This window comes from Liolophura sinensis, chromosome 8, assembly GCF_032854445.1.
Source record: "Liolophura sinensis isolate JHLJ2023 chromosome 8, CUHK_Ljap_v2, whole genome shotgun sequence".
In the NCBI taxonomy this organism is placed as follows: Eukaryota; Metazoa; Mollusca; class Polyplacophora; order Chitonida; family Chitonidae; genus Liolophura; species Liolophura sinensis.
The window spans coordinates 7,140,389-7,162,052 of record NC_088302.1 but is presented as its reverse complement, the minus strand read 5'-3'; the positions used below and the strand labels follow the sequence as shown (position 1 = coordinate 7,162,052).

The window sequence follows — 21,664 nt, the reverse complement described above, 5'->3', positions numbered from 1 at the left end:
TGCCTGTGTCGCGTAGCGATGTCACTGTGTTTAAAGCTCGGAAGTGAAGCCTTATGTAAGCGTAAGTGTTTATTGGGTCATCATTGCTCAACTCTGGAAATCCCCCGACTATTTTCATCGCAGTGCAGTCCGATAATGACGTCAGCTGCATAAATGTGCTCTAGTCAAAGATAAATATCCACGTGTAATATTTCACAACATATGGCTCTAAGGAGCATGTGTGCAGGTTTTTCTGGCGTTGATGGGTCGCAGCTCGCCTGCGCATTCATTCTTATCTATTTATGGCTGCCGTGTTATTCAGGAAATCCCCTATTGTAATGCAGGAATTCCCCCTACAAATCTGACGTAACTGGCATACAACTCCAGAGCCTATAACACGCTAAATAAATACTGTAATTTGGTATTGAAAGTCATGTTACCAACACTCAGGATACAAATGTACACAATAAAATGTAATAAGGAAGATATTAGTCAGGATTTATAGTTAAAAATAAATAGCTGAATGACTGTAAGGTGGGGGTAGCGTACCGGTGTACTTGTTATACATTTATACATGTGACTTAAACAGCTATTATCTTCCGAAGCAACGTTTTCCAGATCAAACAATAGTAGCCACCAGTGGAACGTATAAATGTATTTCTGTTAGCCCATTGCCAGCTTAATCACGTGTTACACATTTGTCAGAAAATGTGCAAGTTTGTGTTGTTTATATTTTTGTCCCTATTTTACACAACATTACATCCAATCCATTAAAGCAACTAAAATATATACAAACTACTCACTTATTACTTTGTAAGACAATGGTGTAGACTGAAAGAGGCACAACTTTCAAAATATTCTCCTTTAACTAGCCAGACGAAAAGCATAAAGCAGACTTAAATATGACTTGTCTCCATAGGGCACCCGACCCACATTCTTGGAAATTATGCAGTTTTAATGTGAAAGACAGTGCCTGATTAATGTTTAGGTCCACTGAAAGACTACCATTCAAAGTATCTTAAGTCGGCATTTAAATATTTTTTAGGTTTTTCCCAACCCAGTATTGATTTATTTATTTATTTATTTATTTGATTGGTGTTTTACGCCATACTCAAGAATATTTCACTTATACGACGGCAGCCAGCATTATGGTGGGAGGAAACCGGGCAAAGCCCGGGGAAACCCACGACCACCCAACCCAGTAAAAGTTTAGTGAAACTTCGTCGTAATACAGCTTCAGCGCGTCTCCATTATCAACAATAAGGTGACGTCACGTGTACTCTAGCTCTCTATCGTCGAAGTTATTTTCTGCATTATAGTCAAGCCAGAAGCCTATGGCAGATAAAGGTTGTGGACTTCGTCGACGGTGGTCCAAGTGATAAATGGTTTTCTCGGAAATAGGACATACTGGAAGAATACTTCGTCCACTGTGTGAACTGTTGATACAATAAGCCTGCTATACCATTTACAGTATCCCTGTATCGGGTCGTAGCCTCTGGAGGTGTTGTGCTGGTGACTTTAACCCCTGTTAAATATTTACAAAATTACAATAGGATTGTTGTACAACCAGATTCAAGCTCAGTTCTGAAAGTCCGCAGTCCTAGTTATCGCGGACGTCATAGAAAGCGGGTCGGCTTCAACACGACATTTTAGTAAATTTACTGTATTTTATAAAAGAAAACAGGAAAAAATCAATCCTTGCATGCAAGAAAGACAAAAGAGCAAACTTATTAAATTCTTCGATTCTCATAAACTTAGAGAAAACATTATATCTTAGATTTACATAGTTTTAAGCATTGACCGGTGAGATGCCGTCTTTTCATTCCCGAATAAATATTTCACTGACCCTGATTTTTCGTATTTCGAAACAGCTGTCTGATCGGTAAAATAAACCCCCCAAAATCTGTATTTGTGTAATTTGAATAGTATGTATGAGTAGGCCTAGGGTCTACTGGTGAGATGAAGGCTGTCTGGACCGAGACGGTTGGCTACTGTCTGACCACGTCATTCAATATCACACGGCTTGTAAATCAACTAATTTTAAGTCTGTTTTGGCCCCGTAAATGATACAGACTTGTCCCGCAACACTGCGTGAAATGGCCCCTCGGCTATGCGTAACTAAATCGTTGTAAACGATCTCAAAATGACGCTAATGCAGTAGTTTTGTGTTATCATGTGTCACATCGTGAATGGGTGAAGGCTGTGTCATAGCTTAGGTCGCGCAATCTGATAGCAACGTGTTTGATTCGATAAGATTCTCAAAATATCTCGATTCACACCAGCTGTTTAAGCAGTAATAACATTTTGTTCTACATGTTATCAGGTTTGGTGAAATCTCATTGAAATAATGAGGTATGATATTTTCGAAAAAGCTTGAGAATCCTGCTTTGGATTGAAATATGTTTTAGCACGGTGCTGTCATGTTTTTTAAAGTTTAGAAGTCATTTAAATTTTATTGTTCATGTCAGTTACCATCTATTCAATGGTATAAACTCTGAAGTTTTCAGAAATAACAGGGTATTCTCTAGATGAGCACCTGGTTATTGTTGTTCATGAAAATTATCTACATTTACATGAGAAATGGAAAGTAATTTGCACTTATTAGTCGAAGAAATAATTAGGTCATTCTAAATTACCGATCGTTTAATACATGTTGTACACAATATCTGTCGGGTTAGGAAATTTGTGAACCTTTCATTGTTGTACTATATTTAATATAAACAACGGTATGACAGAGTACAGATTTGTACATGTCCGACCTCAGAAAACCTTTAACAGTGAGTAAAACGTGCCTATGAACAGCACTTGAATCAATTATCATACATTCTTGACTGTCTTGAGCACTGATACATTTTCATACATTAAGTTGTCATATTCATTTCAGTCTTACTAATCATGTCTTAGATTGGAATTCAGGTCCTTGCCTTTCAGGTCATAGGCTGGAATCCATATTATATTATCCCCAACGTTATTAGGCCTAATGTGATGGTCCCTTATTTCTTCAGATGGAATCCAGACTGCATTTTCACCAATTTACAGAAAGTAAATATGCATATGTACTCAATCTTTCCATTCATACTTGAATGCTATTTGCCAAGGGGATTCGAATCTGAACTCCACAGTAAATTCTCACAAATTAGTTAAAGCTGGAAGCCAAATTACATTTTTAGCCAGAAAATTTCGCAACAGGATCGTAAAGAAACTTTTCCACCCTTTCGGCAACTTGATCCAAGTATTCCGCGTCTTTCTCCTTAAACAGGTTGATTTTTGGATAAAAATACATTGGAAGGTTCCGTTGACGCAGGTGTGCGAGAAGTTGACGAGTCATGCCCAGAAAGCGCTCAGCCAGCTTATCCTGAGTCCAGTCTCCGTCCAGTGGGTTCTGTTCACATGCCCAGAACAGCAAGTTCTGTAAACACACAGAGAAGTTTTGTTTTCATGTTTATGAAGTTATTTAAATCTAGGACACACCACGCATTATTGGACGTACGGTCCACTATTACTATGTGACGAAGACTTTTGTGTTCTTGTTGTAGTCTTTGTAGCAGCCATTTTTCCTACACCTTGGTCATATATTCCCAGTGGCGTATGTTATGAACAGAACACTCACTTCACATTACTGTAACCATTAGCAATATGTAAATCTGAAAAAAACTCAAGAACCAAATGTGAAACAAAATCTCTGACTCCAGCCAGATGATTACTTTTGCTGTTTGTTGTACTACATTATAACCATATTTTCAGGTATCCTTCAGTTTGTTATTTTTTTTATCTTATATGTGTAGGCTATCAGATGACATCACACTGTAAGGTAGCTGGAGCTAGAATCGGTCGTGGTGAAAATTCTTCACCTACCATCACGTAACCTAACCTGACATATATTGACTAACAACTTTAAATTTGCCAAAACAAGGGGTGTTCGATTCCAAATAACCACGTATTTGACACATGGTGTTTCAAAGTCAATGCTGGATATAAATATATATTAGAAAGATCACATAAAACGAGGCTGAAATTGTCTCATTCCATATAATGTGAAGTTTTGAAATTTTTAAAATATGTCGCCATCAGTAGGAGGTAAGAAGAAACAATAGGTGGGATTTCACAACCTTTGTACAATATGATGTAACAAAATAAGAAAATAAAAATCATTTCAGCTCATGATTGAGTTTAAAGCTGACCTATGTAAAAGACGTCACTTCAATCTTTGTTTATAATCTGTGAGAATCTGCAGAAAATGTGCCTGTCTTTAGTTGTGTTACATTCAATAGGTATATCTGTTAATTTTGACAGAAAGTCTGATGTCTGAATGATGGTAGAATGTTTTTTGTTATTGCAGCAGATTGGTTTGTTACTTCAATATAAATATTCCATTAGACAAACAGGATATTATGTTGAATATGACATTATTGTGCTATAATAACAGAATATATTTTAGCATCGCTCACACAACACTATCCGTTAAAATTAACAGATTAATATTTTGAATGTATATAGTTTGTGTAACTACCGATACAGTTAAAAGAGTCACACTATGCATTAGAATTCCCTTTAAATTTTGCTGTAGGAAAAGTTATGTCTGTAACTTTACACTGCGTGATTGTGAAGCGTACAAGATCAACATTACAATCAGAGGTGTGATATGATGCTGAAAAGACAGTGTCCTACAAATGTGAGACCTACTTAAAACTCGATTGCTGACTGCACCGACATAAAATCACAGCAGCGTTTAGGAGGTTTGTGTCTAGCAGTGCAGTTCATATGCACAGAAATTACCTTCAAATGATAGGACGTCAGAACTTGCTTAATGCCATTTGGGCACCAACATTCCTCTCTACAAGACTTCATAATCCTATGGCACTTCTTCCTCGCCCCTCATTGGCGTCTTTTTGGATTATTAATTCCTTCTTCTCTACCGCACTAATTACGATAGCTTTTATCATCTCTATCTTTTCTACCGGCGGCCATCTTGCTTCTCTCCTAGGCCAGTTTATCAAGGACTCAAAATGTAATTTCGAATCGCACATAGGCGCAAGGTCAACGCTCACTTCAAATGGCAACTTATGGGTCTTAATTTTCAGTGCTATTGCCGGACCATGAACTCTTACTTTTTCTGAATGTAACAGACAAATGGGTCATTTGTATATTTCTATGCTACATTAAAACATGAGTATATGTTAAAGGTATGTTGTACTTCTGACTGATCGAGGAGGCATGGTGACAATAATCGGTCGACTTGTGTTCCACCAATATGGTACACACATCTGTACGGCACATGTGAGAAAGTTCGTCAGCAACTAGCCAAATGTCGATGGGCTTCACAGGGCTTTCCGGTTTCCGCCACCCATGAAAATTGGGCCACATATCCTCAAATATGAACGGCAATATTTAACTATTTATAACTATTCATTATATGAAATTACCAGTTTCTTTATGTCATATGCTAATTTGTTAAAGTCAGTGCTACAGACACAAATGGGGAACACGTCGCCATTTGCGGAACACATTAGAGCTGCGCCAAAATCAGCTCACAAACTACAGGTATAAACTGTCTCGAGTTAACTCAAAATTCATACATATTGACTATAATGGCGTTTCGCTTTGAGATAAAAATCTCGAAACAAAATGCACCCCTGACAACTAGATGGGAAATCACGTACCTGTCGTTCAGGTCGATTATAAACCTGTTCACAGTGACAGATCTTCTGTGAGAGCTTCCCCTTTATGTGGTGAAAGTTCTTGTATAGCAAAAAGTATCGTATATTGAAAAGACCAGCCACAAAGTATATTCGTTGCTAACCATTGGGCTGTTGTCTTTTATTCTAAACACATAGGCTAATACCTCTTCCCTGTAAGAAGTGGGTTTAAAAAAAGACGTGATTATATGAGTGGGTCTTTAGGGGACACTTTTTAAGAAGGTACGGTAAACTGATAAACACACGTAGGAACTTGTCATGTTCACTTCTTTGGAAGTACACATACACTTACCATATACTATTCATGTATATTTACTACATTTGGAAACATGTCTAACACATGGTTTGGAAAACATAAACAAACAAAAAACTATATTTGTGTGTTTTATATCGTTTTCACCATAATTTATGATGCGCACCAAAAGAAAGAGTAACAAATGAAAAGCCATCGAACTCTTGCTGTCATGTTTCAAGTGGATTGTAAGCCACGAATGTTACTCCTGGGCCATGCAGCATGTTGAAGCTAATTATTTTGTAATTTTTCGATTGATAAAAATATGTTTGAGAGAACCAGTATGATACTTGAGAAGAGATTACAACACTCTATGTTGACATCATATGGAGAGAAATTCATTTTTGATAAGGTAATCACATTTTTATTATGATAGGTATTCCTTAAGAAAAGGTCTTAAGCTCGCAAACTCTGCTGTTGTCCACTTTTTGTCTTTCGATGAAACCAGACGTATAAATTACAACTCTGCAGTCTTAAACAGGCTTGTTGTACTATAAATTCAAGTCGGTTTTCCCTGTTTTCTATATGAAAAAATCACACCTCACTGTTGCTCCACAGGGTAACGATTTCACATTTAGTTGCAAAGGGTTCTTTAATAAATCATATGTATAAAACAGTTAAGGCATCTGTCCAAAGATAGTTACTTCGTAAACCCAGATCCCTGATGGCGTCAGTGACCAGTCTTTTGAACAATCTGCGGACATAGAATGGGATTAGATCCCCATTAAACATCAAACCCGCGTGTTGCTGTCCGCAAATGTTGTTTTTATGGGACACAAACATTTGTCCCGTTGGACAGGGAGGCAGAGGAACGTCATTTCTGACAACCGTTAGGTCGTTCGTAAGGGACACAATATTCCTATTTTTGACGTCGTAATTTGGACGTTGCGACTTACAAACACATCCAATAACTAAACGTTACACTCCTACAGGCCGGGATTTTGCACCACACACACACTGTGAGCCACGCCCATCCAATAATTGTGAACATTACCATCCGCTAGATCGTGAATTTGCACCACACACGCACTGTGGGCCACACATATGCGATAATTTTGAACGTTACAATCCGCCAGACCGTGAGTTTGCACCATACACACACTGTGGCCACACCCATCATTACTATCCGTTAAACCGTGATTTTGCACCACACATACAATGTGGGCCACATACATCCCGTAACAGTGAACGTTACAATCCACTAGGCAGTGATTTTGCTCCACACACACATTGTGGACCACACACATCCGATAACTGAATGTTATAATCCGCTGTGTGTGTGGACCACACACATCCAATATCTGTGAATGTTACAGTGCGCTAGACAGTGATTTTGCTTCACACACCCATTGTGGGCCACACACATCCGTTAACTGAACCTTACAATCCGCTCGACTGTGAGTTTGCTCCACACACACACATCATGGGCCACACACATCAGAGAACTGAACGTTACAACACGCTAAGCCGTGATTTTGCTGCACACACACACTGTAGGCCACACAAATTCGATAACTGAACATTGCAATCCTCTAAGTCGGAATATTGCTCCACACACACACTGTGGGCCACACTCATCCGATAACTGTGAACGTTACAGTCCGCTAGACCGTGATTTTGCACGACATACACACTGTGGGCCGCACATCCCGTAACAGTGAACGTTACAATCCACTAGACCCTGATTTTGCTTCACACACATATTGTGGGCCACACACATCCCATAACTGAATGCTAAAATCCGCTAGGCTTTGTGTTTGCTCCACACACACACACTGTGGGCCACACTCATCCGATAACTCTGAATGTTTCAATCCGCTAAACCGTGATTTTGCTCCACACATGCATTGTGGGCTACATACATCTGTTAACTGAACGTTACAATCCGCTCGACTATGAGTTTGCTTCACACACACATTATGGGCCACATACATCCGATAACTGAACCTTACAATCCGCTCGACTGTGAGTTCGCTCCACACACACACCATGGGCCACAAACATCCCATGAATGAATGTTACAATTCGCTAGGCTTTGACACATTGTGGACAACATATACATCCGTTAACTGAACGTTACAATCCGCTAGGCCGTGAGTATGCTCCACACACACATTATGAGCCAAACACTTCGATAACTGAATGTTACAATCTGCTAGGCTGTGACTTTGGTTCACACTGTGGGCCACATAACACGTGGGTGTGGACTAAACGATAGAACTGCCCATAGTCAGACAAAATCAAATGAATATTCACATTCATTGTGGGTCACGGCCTGCGGCACGAGGACGGAGTAAATCGCGCGTGAACGGTACCGTCCTCGTCCCCTCGCGTCGCGGGTCTCGGGCCGCGGCATGAAAACGGTGCCACTGCCGGTGTGGTTATTTACTTATAAGTTTATAATACATCACTAAAGTTAAAGCAATCCGATAATTTACAAAACGTTCTGCCATCTTATTGGCGTTCAAAAGAAAACAAACCTTAGCAAACATGTTCTCAGACTGATTAATAAATTGAGCATGTAGTGTTAGATCTACATGTAAATTCGGCTGTGTTCTTAATATAGACAGAAGGAAGTAGTATACGCCACTTTCTAGCTCGGCCTCAATTGTTTTGAGGATTTCTTGAAGAACAGGTCGTTAACATACCCAACACATCGGTCAGCAACAAAGTATATACTATATTTCTTAAATACGATGGGACTGAGTAACGCAAAGAACACACAGTTACATGCTTCAGCGGGGAAATCGGATTTTACCCTATTAGAATAATGATTAAGATAAGACAAGTTTCTGCACAAATGTTGAAAGTAGAACAAATCCCAAATTATCGTACTTGAAACTTGTATCGTCAGACATCCAGACTGGTATACATGGGGATAAAACGAAATAAATGGTAAATCATCATTCGATGCTACTGAAATGAGCGACGCATAGATATCAGAGTTTTCTACTTGGTTAAATATGTCTGATGTTGAAGAAGACGTAGTTTTCATTTTGAAGAACAATGAGCACAAAAACTACTTGTTTAAAAAGATAAATTGAAAGATAAAAATATATTGTATTTGTAGGTTTTAAATACCATCTAACATTAAAAAGACTACAAAAATAGAGAGCGGAAAGTGGGTTTATAGTCCCAAAGAAAGCAGATTCTGCCAACGCGCGCGACCTCTGTGTACAGCTGGAGATAATGTCCAGTTTTAATTCAATGTACTTTTGTCCATTCGGAACGACAGGTTTTGTTACGTATTATGTTAAATATCCAACAATTCATAAATGTTAAAAATTTATTAACGATCCCGTACATGCCGTGACTAAAAGTATTAAAATTAAAAACTATTCTAAAGTAGGTTTACAATAGTTCTCTTTCAATTCCGTCCGTTTCAATTCTGTTTATTATCTTCAATGTCTCACCGAGGCGTTCTGAGAGGAATATTAAAACTTACCTTATGCCTAATTCTTATGAACATTCCACACGTCGTTTTGTGAACAACTAAATAATTCGATTCTGACACGAAACTTTTAAACTTTCTCAACAGGAAATCATAACAGGTTGTACATTTATTTATTTATTTCATTGTTGCTTTGCACCATACTTAAGAATGTTTCACTTGTATGATGGCGGTCTGCATTATAATGGGAGAAAACGGGCTGCCCGGTTAGGCCCAAAAGATTAAAGCGCTACCAGATGCCGCTGGGATCGACCTGTTGGATTGGTATGCGTCTGAAAATACACCACAAGCTTGTAAAATAGATTTGTGTCTCTGGATGGTAGAAGTTTTTTCATGTAGCTTCTTTAGAATCGCAAACGCCTAAAGTGAAGACCAGAGGGAGAATCTAATACCTATTCCACCGGCGAATATGAAACATATATAATAAGAAAATCTATGGCATTATTTAAAATATTTGTTTCACGCAAATGTGCTTTTCAACTGGTAGAGTTTTGAGATAGTTAGTGATTACTGCACAATTGCAAAGAAGGATCTGTGAGGAAGTCTTCCACTCTTCGAGCAACTTCATCCAAATATTCCGCGTCTTCCTCCTTAAATAGTTTGACGTCTGGGTAGAAGTACATAGAAAGGTGCCGTTGGCGAAGGTGCACGAGAAGTTGATGAGTCATGCCCAGAAATCGCTCAGCCAGCTTGTCCGAAGTCCAGTCTCCGTCCAGTGGGTTCCGTTCACATTCCCAGAACAGCAGGTTCTGTAACAAGTTGTGTTTAACTTAACACAAATTCGCTATTGCCTTGACACATGCATTACATTATTGCGAGCACGGTCAACTGTAGCTCTAAGATCGGTTGGCCATGTTCCCAGTTTAGCTTTCATATTAACCGTTCTGAATTGTTGTCTTCACTAACCTAGAACTCGTTTCTGTCGCCTGCGCTGTATTCCAAGGCTCAATGTTGTAGGCCACAAAAATAGAGGTGTCCCGTGATCTTAAAGTAATTCTGAATTCATATTCCCCATTATGCAGGAATAATAAACATCATAACATGGCAATTTTAATTTAAAATTTTAAGTAAAATTGATGAAAACCATTTCATCAATTTGTGCACATCTCACTGGCTTTCTTCAAATCATTTTGCCAGTTAATAATTTTCCTGGCAATGTTGAATACGACCAACACAAATTGAAAATGGTTAACGAAGATTAAATTTCTGCCTATGTAACAGGTACATTTACGTAAATTGTGACGTAGTTATTATTGATTAAAGAATGATTATTATTCACGAATATCTAGGTGATATGAGGTAAGAATTAGTGAAGGATTACAGGAATCATATTTTGTTAACGTACAGCCTCGACAAAGAAACAACCAGCAACCTGCGGCTAGTCATAGGTTTCTCCCCGGTTCTGGGAGAAATACAATACTTTTAACACACCAATCAAATGAATAAATAAATATATATAAAACAAGGTAATATTTGCCAACAGAGCAGGAAATTCGGTTAATTTTTTATTTAATAACTATGCGGGTAAATGTTAAAATCTATATGTTTATAGGTTTGCTTTAAACATTTCACGGACAGAAATATTTCTGATTCTTTTTATACGCGTTAATTTTGGACTACTTTTTGTTCAACAATGAAAGATAAGCCTGTCAGCAGTCATCTGGCCAAAACTCTGATGAAATTATACACACAGCGCATGCTCCGGCCACAACGTTTACTTCACATCAATGCCGCCAGCAGCAATCCGAAAATCTTGACAAACTCTACGGACCAAGTTCAGTCATACACTGAGAGAAAAGTTTGGGTCAACTGACTCAAAAATCTGACGAATTCAATGAAACTAATGTGACTCATGAGTCATATGCCCATGTTAGCTGAGCCACAGACGACTCTAGTAAGTTTTCCGACTAACCAAATGAGTCAAAATGTATCCAGATGAGTTTCTTGACTCAAATCAGCATGACCTGGACTCTCAGCGACCACATTGATCATACTGGATGCCCCTAACGTATTTGTAAAAATATAAATAGGGGGCATCCGTGGCCTAGGGGCTAGCGTTTCAGCGCGGCACAATGACCCAGAAGTATGTCACCAATGTGATCGCTCCAGCTCATGCTGGTTTCCTCTGCTGTTGTACCTGGGAAGGATTACCATCAACGTGCGGATGGTCGTGGGTTTTCCCCGGGCACCTCCCGGTTTCCTTCTACCAAAATGCTGACCGCCGTTGTAAAATAAAATATTCTTGAGTAAGGTTGTTAAACACCAATTAAATAAATAAATAACTAAAAGATTTCACTTTATGTTTTTTGCTTCAAATCCTCAGATTCTCAGCCACGAAACTACCTACTATATAAGCCTGTTGTAGGTTGTATAACTACAGACACAGTTAACAGGCTCCCACTGTATACTGACATCTGTTTAAATTTAGGGGCCTCTGTGGCTCAGTCGGTTAGCGTGCTAGCGCACCGTCAGGAGTCTCTCACCAATGCAGGCGCTGTGAGTTCAAGTCCAGCTCATGCTTTCTTCCTCTCCGGCGGTACGTGGGAAGGTCTGCCATCAACCTGCGGATGGTCGTGGGTTTCCCCCGGACTCCCCCGGTTTCCACACACCATAATGCTGGCCGCCGTCGTATAAGTGAAATATTCTTGAGTACGGCGTAAAACACCAATCAAATAAAAAAATAACCAAATAAATCTCTTTAAATTTTGACATCAGAAAAGTTTTTGTTCTCAGCTCGACACTGGATATGATACTGGTTCAGTATGGATTAGGATCATTATGAGAAGCGCTATTGGAGTCGAACAATAAATTGTCTTGTGTCTTAGAGTAGTTTTCTAATCGAATATTTAGGGCACATAAACGCTGCCGGCAGGTGGCATGTGTTCGTGTCGTTCTGATACAAATAATTTACAAACCTTTAGATCATAGGATGTCATCACTTGCTTCATTCCATATGGACACCAAAATTCCTCCCGAAGGGATTTCATGATCATGTGACATTTCGTCCTCACCCCTTCATTGGTGTCTATTTTCATTATTAACTCCCTCTCGCATTCGGAAAAAGACAACGTCCAATTAAAGTCTTTCTTTGCTACTGCACTAATTTCAGTAGCTTTTATCGCCTTTATCTTTTCTTCCGGTGGCCATCTTCTTTCTCTCCTAGGCCAGTCTGTCCAGGATATGAATGGTAACTTGGCATTGCACATGGGCGCCAGGTCAACTCTAACTTCAAAGGGCAGGTCACTAGTGTTGATCTTCAGTGTTATTGCCGGGCCGTGAACAAACTTTGATATTCGTACTTTTTCTAAATACAACAAAGATATGAACCACTTGAACATGCGTTCCATGAAGACATGGTACCATGGTACAACATAATTAAAATTTGCATATTTATTTATTTGATTGGTGATTTACGCCATACTCAGGAATATTTCATTTATTCGACGGCGGCCAGCATTATGGTGGTAGGAATCCGAACAAACCCAGGGAAAAACTCACGACCATCCGCAGGTTGCTGCAGACCTTCTCACGAAAGCTTTGCATGTAATTACCCCATTGTTTTCTTCGATATTGTAATTACTCGCATTAAAAGAAAAGACAACCAATAGTATAATCTTGCTTATTTCGGGGGACGTGTGTAAACTGGGCTAAATGACTACAGCAACAAAGCGGAAACATGATGTTTTTGTACCCTATGTACACATATACCTATGCGATCAAATATTGTTCACGTGACATCAGCGGAACAAGCTGCATTCTCCAGATATAGAAATAACTTGGTTGATTAAAATTAATGTATCTCGGCGGCCTTTTCTGAATGTGCGGATTTCAGCGACTTTCAGGACTTTAAACTACGATATCTGGGTTATGCATCATGTGGAAATTCAAAATCGCTGCTGTGGATGGACGTGGGTTTTCCTGTTTTCTCCTTTTCCGGCTCTGTCCGGTTTCCTCCGGTTCATGTTAATAAAATACGAGGCCAAGGTTAAAAGATAGGATGTCAATCTTTTGACCAACACGTCGAATGACCGCCAGACTGAACGAACGACTTCCAAAGCTACTGAATGAACAAATGAACGACTATGGGTTTTTGTATTTATTTATTTATTTATTTATTTGTTTTTTTACGCCGTACTAAAGAATATTTCACTTATACGACGGCGGCCAACATTGTAGTGGGAAGAAACCGGGCAGAGCCCGATGGAGACCCAAGACCATCTCCAGGTTGCTGGAAAACCTCCCCACGTATGGCCAGAGAGGAAACCAGCATAAGCTGGACTTGAACTCACAGCGATCACATTGGTGAGAGGTTCCTGGGTCATTACGCTGCGCTAGCGCGATTATGGCTTTACGCCACATCGCCACATCGACAGTAATTGAGCCACATCGTGTTGGGAACATGTTAAAACCGAGAATCAGTTTATAAAGCTACTTCATGGCATTTAATAATAGTTTGATGTAAAATGAAACCCGAGAATGCTTGTATAGATATTTAGGGTCATCTAGATGCTACGGGATGTGGTTAAGACTAAAACAGCTCGGAAAAACTTCAGATACATGCATTCCAACTCTCATTACTTGTGATGGCCTTGTTGAAAACAGTCGTGTTAACGTTGGCGCCGCCTTACGCTCATTGAAGGCAACTTGCCTTCCGCCAATATGTTGTATGTATCTGTATATCGTATGTGAGAAAGTTTGTTATTGGGGTTCAGCCTGACCACTCCGGTTTCCTCTATCCATAACAATGACCGCCATCGTGCAAGTAAAAGAAAATAAATGGTTCAGAATGGTGTTAAGTGACAATCAAATAAAATAAATTTAAAAAGGTATATGCAGATATACATACAAAAAATATACAAAGTTAATGAAAGATGTAAAGTAAATGGTAAGGTGCGAAGAAAGTTACCTACTAAGCCCAGATCTTTGATGGCGTCAGTGACCAATCTTTTGAACATTCGTCGAACAAGGAACGGGATGAGATCATCATCGAACATCAAATCTTTGTGCTGCCGTGATGTCCGATGATCGTTTCTAAGGGATAAAAACATTTGACCCGGAGGCGGTAATGGCAAAGGAAAGTCTTTTCTGACAACAGTCAGATCATTCGGAACTGTGGTCTGTGATTCCGGAACAGTTCGGTTAAAACCGTAATATCGACGCCTGTGCGATGTCCATACTGGGTTTGGTATCTGTGTCATCGGAACGGTAATGTCAAATTCATCTGGTCTTTTCACTTTTAGACCCTGATAATATGACCCGACGTATTTTGCTTCATTCGGCCGCGCAAATCTCGGATCAGCTTTGTTCACTGCCTTCAAGATATTGTCCACAGTTTCATGAACAACTTGAATAACCTGGTCGTTCTCATCGCTTCTGATTTTCACTGCCTTCTCAAAGTAGACATTCAGTAATCTGTTGAGATCACATGATGTGTTGTTGTTGCTATACATAACCTTACCTTAATATGCCTTAAAACTTCTTCTGCATATATTTCATGGAATCCAAGGTAACACGGACTGTGGGGCACAGAGGTGTCGGTGTATATTACTTCATCATTTCACCCACTTGCTTTCGTCAAAATACAAGCTGATGAGAATTATACAGAGTCGATTTTCCTTACACTAAGATATATGTTTCTGTGAAACATTTCACAACACAGCTACATGTAGGTCATAGGTAAGGAAGCCGGATATCGCCAAAATATATCTCTATATGAAACAAACATATCCCAAACCTAATATCTATTTATGTGATTGGTGTGTTTTACGCTATAAGAATGTTTCACTTATACGACGGCAACCACATCAAGGTGGGAGGAAACCTGGCAGAGCCCAGGGGGAAAACCAAAACCATACACAGGCTGCTGGAAGACCTTCCCACCTACGGCCAGAGAGAAAGCCTCGTCCATTATTACAGAAGGAAATCAGAAATATTCTATACGGCAAATGATTAAAACCAGCCTTTAAACTTATACATTGTAGCGTTTTCAATCACAGAAAATGACTGAAAAATGTTGAACTGAAATCATTGCTCTTTTTGCAAATATTAAAATAACCACGTCGGCTATCTAACCAGTTAAACCTTTCAAACAACATAAACAACACAACATACATCTCCCCAGCGAATAAAAATCTCTCTGAATCCTGCATCTCCTTCACCAAAATACAGAATTTCCTGAGCAAAGCTATAAGTGAGAGAAACAATTTTTGCCGAACCAGCATTTGGTTAAGAAGCAGAGGGCTACACGCACCGGGAAGAGAACTACGGCAACAGTATCGCTCGACGTTTAGTCTGGCGGTTGGGAATGTTACAATCATTTTTAACAATATATTTTGGACAAAAGAACTAGTGAAACTCGTATCCTTAACATGAACACTTTGTGTACAGACAGTTTAGAGTATAAGGCCTGTCAATGGAAGTCACTTTACATTTATTATCTATATATCATAAACAGCGACTAGCGGAGTCAGAGATATACCACATTACTTAGCTTTGTTCGGGTGATATTTACATTATTCTCTTTAGGAGATGCTTGTTTTAATTAATTTAATAGGCCTTTATCGTTTTGGAGATGTTTGTTAGGTTTTGGAGATGCTTATTTTGGTTAAGTTGTAGGGAGGTAGTTTTTTTGGGCACGGAAATCGTTATAATATTTGAAATATGTATATTTGGCGATGTTCGCCTTCCATACCCAGGAGGTCTACTTGTGAAACAGCGACGTCACTGCTTTATATTTCACTTATCTCCTGAGAACTTGTAGGCTAGATATACAGAACGTGGGTTTAGGTTTGTCCCCTAGTCCGACCCTCACAAGTAGAGGGACGTAGCATATCTGACCTACTTATGAATCGGTATGTGACTGTATTGATCTATCGTGGGGAGGGTGTGCGTGCCATGGAGAGACACGGCTGGCCTTTAACTTTGAATCTTTTTTACTCTCTTTAACTTACATAGTATAATTTCGTGACAGAAACTGTTCAACTTTTTGTTATGTTATATTTATTTATTCATATATTTATTTATTGATCGATTTTAATTTGCAGCCTCACTTGGCGCTCAGCACTGAGAGGTTAGAACAAGGAAATAGGACTGGTTGGCTCAGTGTCAGTATAATGTGACTGGGTACGGTGTCATGTCTGGTGTCTTCGGTATGATACTTCAGTGGCGGCAGTACTTTGACGTCATAGCCTGGCCGTATCACAAGATGACACACTATTTATACACGCACTTAATGACTCCTTGTTTTCACAAACTTGTTAAGTACAGAATAGCACCGTTCAGTTAATGGATGTTTGTGGCCCACAGTCACAGGATATAGGGATTAGCAACGTTGTGTTAACGGGCATTTTGACCCATCACCACACGCCATATAGGCTGGGAGTAACAAGGTTCAGTTAACAGGCGATGAAAGTTATGTTAATGGGTGCGCGTGTCCCAGGAAAACATCCATTAACAGAAGACTTTTACTCTACATAGCCTGTGGTTGTATTAACACCCGTTAATATACCGTTGCTGCTCTATATAGACTGTGGTTGTGGGTCACGAACACCCGTTAACAGTACGTTGCTACTCTCTGTAACCTGCTGTTCTGAGTCACGCGCATCCGTCAAAAACAACGTTGCTACTCCCTATATCTTTTGGTCGTGGGACACACGCACCCGTTAACATACCGTTGCTGCTCCACATGGACTGTGGTTGTGGGTCACAGACATCCGCTAAATGTTGCTATACCCGATTTCTAGAGGACGACACCACAGATTATTAAGATCCAAGACAACCATAATACAACCACGAAATGTTAAATATATTTGAAAGGTCACGTGTGTTCCTGGAAGAGAGCGCAAATCCGTAGTATGCGCCATTTCCAATGCTACGTATTCAAATAAAGCACTATATATTTTTTATTAGGATCTTTATTGTTAACATTTACTGTAGTGGAAATTATTTCAAGTGCAGGAAATAATATTTTAAATTACTAGAAAAGACGATTAGAAAGGCAATACAGATACACACACACATCTTTAAATGCATTCTATATTTGGCAGAGAAAAACCAAAAGCAGATCTGTCATACAGCATGTGACATAACCTTTGTTGTTTTAGAATGGAAGTCATTCAGCATTTTAGATATATACTGGTATTAAGTCTGATGTAGTAAAAAGCCAGATTGCATAAATATAAGTTCAGTGCATAGCCCACATTTGTCAGCATGATCAAGCGTCCTCTTCAGCCTCGCCTTCTTCGTCAAACTCTCCCTCCTCCTCGGCCGTGGCGTCTTGGTACTGTTGGTACTCGGACACCAAGTCGTTCATGTTAGACTCGGCCTCAGTAAACTCCATCTCGTCCATACCCTCACCGGTGTACCAATGCAGGAAAGCCTTACGACGGAACATGGCCGTGAACTGTTCGGAGATTCGCTTGAACAGCTCTTGGATGGCTGTGCTGTTACCGATAAATGTGGCCGACATCTTGAGACCACGGGGTGGAATATCACAGACGGCGGTCTTGACGTTGTTGGGGATCCATTCGACAAAGTAGCTGCTGTTCTTGTTCTGTACGTTCAACATCTGTTCGTCAACTTCCTTCATGGACATACGACCACGGAACATGGCGGCCACCGTCAGATAACGGCCGTGACGGGGATCGCAAGCGGCCATCATGTTCTTGGCGTCAAACATCTGCTGGGTGAGTTCTGGGACGGTCAGGGCTCTGTACTGCTGGCTACCCCTGGAGGTGAGAGGGGCAAATCCGGGCATGAAGAAATGGAGACGCGGAAAGGGTACCATGTTGACAGCCAGTTTACGCAGGTCAGCGTTGAGTTGACCGGGGAATCGCAAACAGGTTGTCACACCGGACATTGTGGCCGAGACCAGATGGTTCAAATCCCCATATGTTGGGGTGGTCAACTTCAGGGTTCTGAAGCAAATGTCGTAGAGAGCCTCGTTGTCGATACAGAAGGATTCGTCTGTGTTCTCGACCAGTTGATGGACGGACAGGGTGGCGTTGTACGGCTCAACAACTGTGTCTGACACCTGTAAAATGAGAACAATGGCATTATGGTATTATGTGTGGGAAAGTATTTATTGCTGTTTCAACAATTATTTGTTGTACTCGTGTATTCTGCCGAGTTGGGAAAGCGGGAAAAAAATTGGGGTTTTACGCCGCACTCAAAAATATTTCAGTTATATGAAGGCGGCCAGCATTACGGTGGGAAAAAGCCGGGTGAGACTCACGAGCATCCTCAGGCTGTCCCAGACCTTCCCACGTACCAAAACAAAATAAGGTAAGTACTATACTTGAGGGAAGTATGCATGTATGCGTAGGGTTCAACGTCGAACTTAACCATTTTTCAGTCATTTGACGTTAACGCTTGAGTAAGGAAACTGTAGTGGGTAAATAGTAAGCCAGAGTAAAGAAAGTAAGACTGATAAATAGCGAGCTAGAGTAAAAGAATAAAGTCCGTCCGTAGTAATTGAAGTACCTTTGGTGAAGGGACGACGGAGAAGGTGTTCATCACCCTATCGGGGTACTCCTCTCGGATCTTGCTGATGAGAAGGGTACCCATCCCAGACCCGGTACCTCCGCCCAGAGAGTGGGTCAGCTGGAACCCCTGCAAACAGTCACAGCTCTCGGCCTCCTTCCTCACAACGTCTAGAACCGAGTCGACAAGCTCGGCCCCTTCCGTGTAGTGGCCCTTGGCCCAGTTGTTACCTGCACCGCTCTGACCGAAAACAAAGTTATCCGGTCTGAAGATCTGACCGAATGGACCAGATCGGACGGAATCCATGGTACCAGGCTCCAGATCGACCAGGACAGCACGGGGTACATATTTGCCTCCTAAATTTCAAAATGAACAAAAAAGTTAATATTTACTTAGGTATATGAGTCAAGTCTGATTATAATGTTACATGGCTACAGGTGAAATATTTATCTCGTGCTTCTCTTATTGGAAAGAGCACAAGAGAACATTAATAGGTTGACACTAAAATTCAATATTAAAATTTTCTTACTAGTGATCAGTACTTATGAACGAATTTTATATAAATCTGTTAATCGACTTTGTTTTTTTGTGTTGTGTGATGCAGGCAGGACTCAAGCCTTTTACGTACGACTTTTCTCAGATAATGATTTTTACAAACCTGTAGCTTCATTGTAATAGACGTTGATTCTCTCTAGCTGGAGATCAGAGTCCCCGTGATAGGTTCCTGTCGGATCGATACCGTGCTCGTCAGAGATCACCTCCCAGAACTAAGACAAAAAAAGACCTCTTTGATTTTTTTAAGGAGAATTCTTATTATATGGCTCTATATGTATGTTATAATAATACTATGAAATTTCTGTGAATTAAAAGAGATAATAGACCAATAGGAAAGAGATTTCTCATGGGTGTAAGAAAGAAATTAATATGGCATTTGTCAGAGTATTTATGTTAACAGTATCAACTGTAGGCCTAACACACAAAATTAGATTTCCCGAATTAGAAAACAGTTACGTGTTGTTGATGGGAAAACGCTGACCGTTGACCACAAATAAGTCGCCTTGTGATTGACCTTGGTCTGTGCTTGATCTTTGACTCCAGATGAAGAGCTTGATGTTTCTCTGAAGAATACTCACCTTAGCACCGATCTGGTTTCCGCACTGGCCGGCCTGAAGGTGGACGATTTCTCTCATGTTGACAGGTGGCGAGTTATCAAGACTCGGGATGTTTGATCAGAGTTGAGTGAAAGTGATACAAATGTTACCGGTAAATGTGTCCCTATATATACCTGTGCGTTATACACAGAGTTTATCGCTCCTAGCAACATGCCAAAGAAGCAGTATCAAATCTTTTCAGGCAATTAATTCTATGCATGTGTATACAAGTAATTCCCTACTGGAACAATACATTACGGAATAAAGATATTCCCCTACCTACGGTAATCGTATTTGTAACTTATAGGTTTGTAAGTTAATCCCCGACTCCAGCAGTTCACAGCGTGTACCTATGGCTAAGCATTTACGTACACCTCCTTAACAGTACATATAGAATCCCCGGGATCGCTAATAAACTAAGCTGTTTTTAATTAGTAGACCAAGTTCACGGTGTCCTGAAAAGCATTCCAATATAAAATATGAAAATGTGTTTGTTTTTTTTTTGTGGGCGTGTAACGCCTTAATAATTTCATTTCGTGAAATGTAGTATATAAGCTTTGAAACCAAAACTTTTGCTATATGTCTGTTCAGTCATTTCAGTTTTCTGACAATAACTTACAGTGATGACAATACAGTTCATTCTAAACACAGTAAACGTATGGGAAATTTAATTGACTAATATTTGTGTATTTACATATGCGCACACAACGCCAAAAGCTAAGCACCCTCTGAAAGTCTTCAGTGACACATGGCATTGTTGGATTACTGGAAAACTGAACTTGTCTTGCAGTGAGTGGCAGTATGGGAACATCGCAAATTTCATCAACGTTTTTTAATTTAATCTTGATGTCACTTAATCATAAGATTATATAATGTGCAGTGTAATTATAAGGACCCGCAGAGTACCTAAGGCTTTATTATTATCAGTAAAGGTGTCAGTTTGGCTTTACACATTAGAATTGATAACAATAGTGCGTATAGAGGGGTTCACCTGACTTCATCGTCCTAGCAGAACAATAAGTCAGCCGTATTTGAGTTCTTTTAACTTGGATTTGTTTATTTCTTCCATTGGTGTTTTACGCCGTACTCAAGAATATTTAACTTATACAACGGCCGCCAGCATTATGGTGGGAGGAAACTGGGCAGAGCCCGAGGGAAACCCACAACCATCCGCAGGTTTTTTTAACATGGACCGGCACAGATGCAGTTGCTTAATGTAGGCCATGCAACCCCTCTATAAGAGTCTCTGTCGCGCGTTTCTTTCCTCCAGTGCCAGTTCTGATTGAGCTACTGATGAATATGTCTGGATTTAACTCCGTTAGAGCACATTTGTGATGTGCTAGGCCATCATATAGCCTACAAGCACAGTATAGTATTATTAAGTAAACTTATGGATGGCGACAGTTGTGGCTATTGCTCTTCTTATACAAAAAGAAAAATGTCCAGTGAATAACTGCATTTTTGTTTATGAAGGGAATGACAGATTTTGAAGTCCCGCCTCACATCCGCCGGCTAAAGTCGATCATAAGTAAGGTATATGAGAACCTCGCTTTACATGCCAGTAACGGATGACGGCTCATGGCCGGAGTCAGAAGGCAGTTATGCGGTGAAACAT

The 21,664-nt window shown here is 40.0% G+C and overlaps 2 protein-coding genes across 2 annotated transcripts; both read right to left on the bottom strand.

Moving 5' to 3' along the window:
* Positions 1-9,918: 9,918 nt before the first annotated feature.
* On the bottom strand, positions 9,919-14,868 carry LOC135472490 (protein mab-21-like 3). Its single transcript, XM_064752015.1, has 3 exons — positions 14,325-14,868; positions 12,334-12,722; positions 9,919-10,167 (listed from the first exon to the last, which is right to left on the bottom strand). The coding sequence occupies exons 1-3, from the start codon at positions 14,866-14,868 to the stop codon at positions 9,919-9,921; spliced, it is 1,182 nt and encodes a 393-aa protein (XP_064608085.1).
* A 2,762-nt stretch (positions 14,869-17,630) lies between these two features.
* LOC135473889 (tubulin beta chain-like) lies at positions 17,631-20,088 on the bottom strand. Its single transcript, XM_064753819.1, has 4 exons — positions 20,032-20,088; positions 19,557-19,665; positions 18,899-19,254; positions 17,631-18,449 (listed from the first exon to the last, which is right to left on the bottom strand). The coding sequence occupies exons 1-4, from the start codon at positions 20,086-20,088 to the stop codon at positions 17,631-17,633; spliced, it is 1,341 nt and encodes a 446-aa protein (XP_064609889.1).
* Positions 20,089-21,664: the final 1,576 nt, after the last annotated feature.

Excerpts from the sequence above, each read along its gene's own strand:
- LOC135472490 (XM_064752015.1), bottom strand. The coding sequence starts at position 14,868 with ATGTATAGCAACAACAACACATCATGTGATCTCAACAGATTACTGAAT. Across the intron at positions 12,723-14,324 it reads CAAAGATCTGGGCTTAGTAG|AAAAAGTACGAATATCAAAG; the intron begins GTAACTTTCTTC and ends TGTTGTATTTAG. Across the intron at positions 10,168-12,333 it reads TGACATCCTATGATCTAAAG|AACCTGCTGTTCTGGGAATG; the intron begins GTTTGTAAATTA and ends AACTTGTTACAG.
- LOC135473889 (XM_064753819.1), bottom strand. The coding sequence starts at position 20,088 with ATGAGAGAAATCGTCCACCTTCAGGCCGGCCAGTGCGGAAACCAGATC. Across the intron at positions 19,255-19,556 it reads CTATTACAATGAAGCTACAG|GAGGCAAATATGTACCCCGT; the intron begins GTTTGTAAAAAT and ends TTTGAAATTTAG. Across the intron at positions 18,450-18,898 it reads CCGTCGTCCCTTCACCAAAG|GTGTCAGACACAGTTGTTGA; the intron begins GTACTTCAATTA and ends CTCATTTTACAG.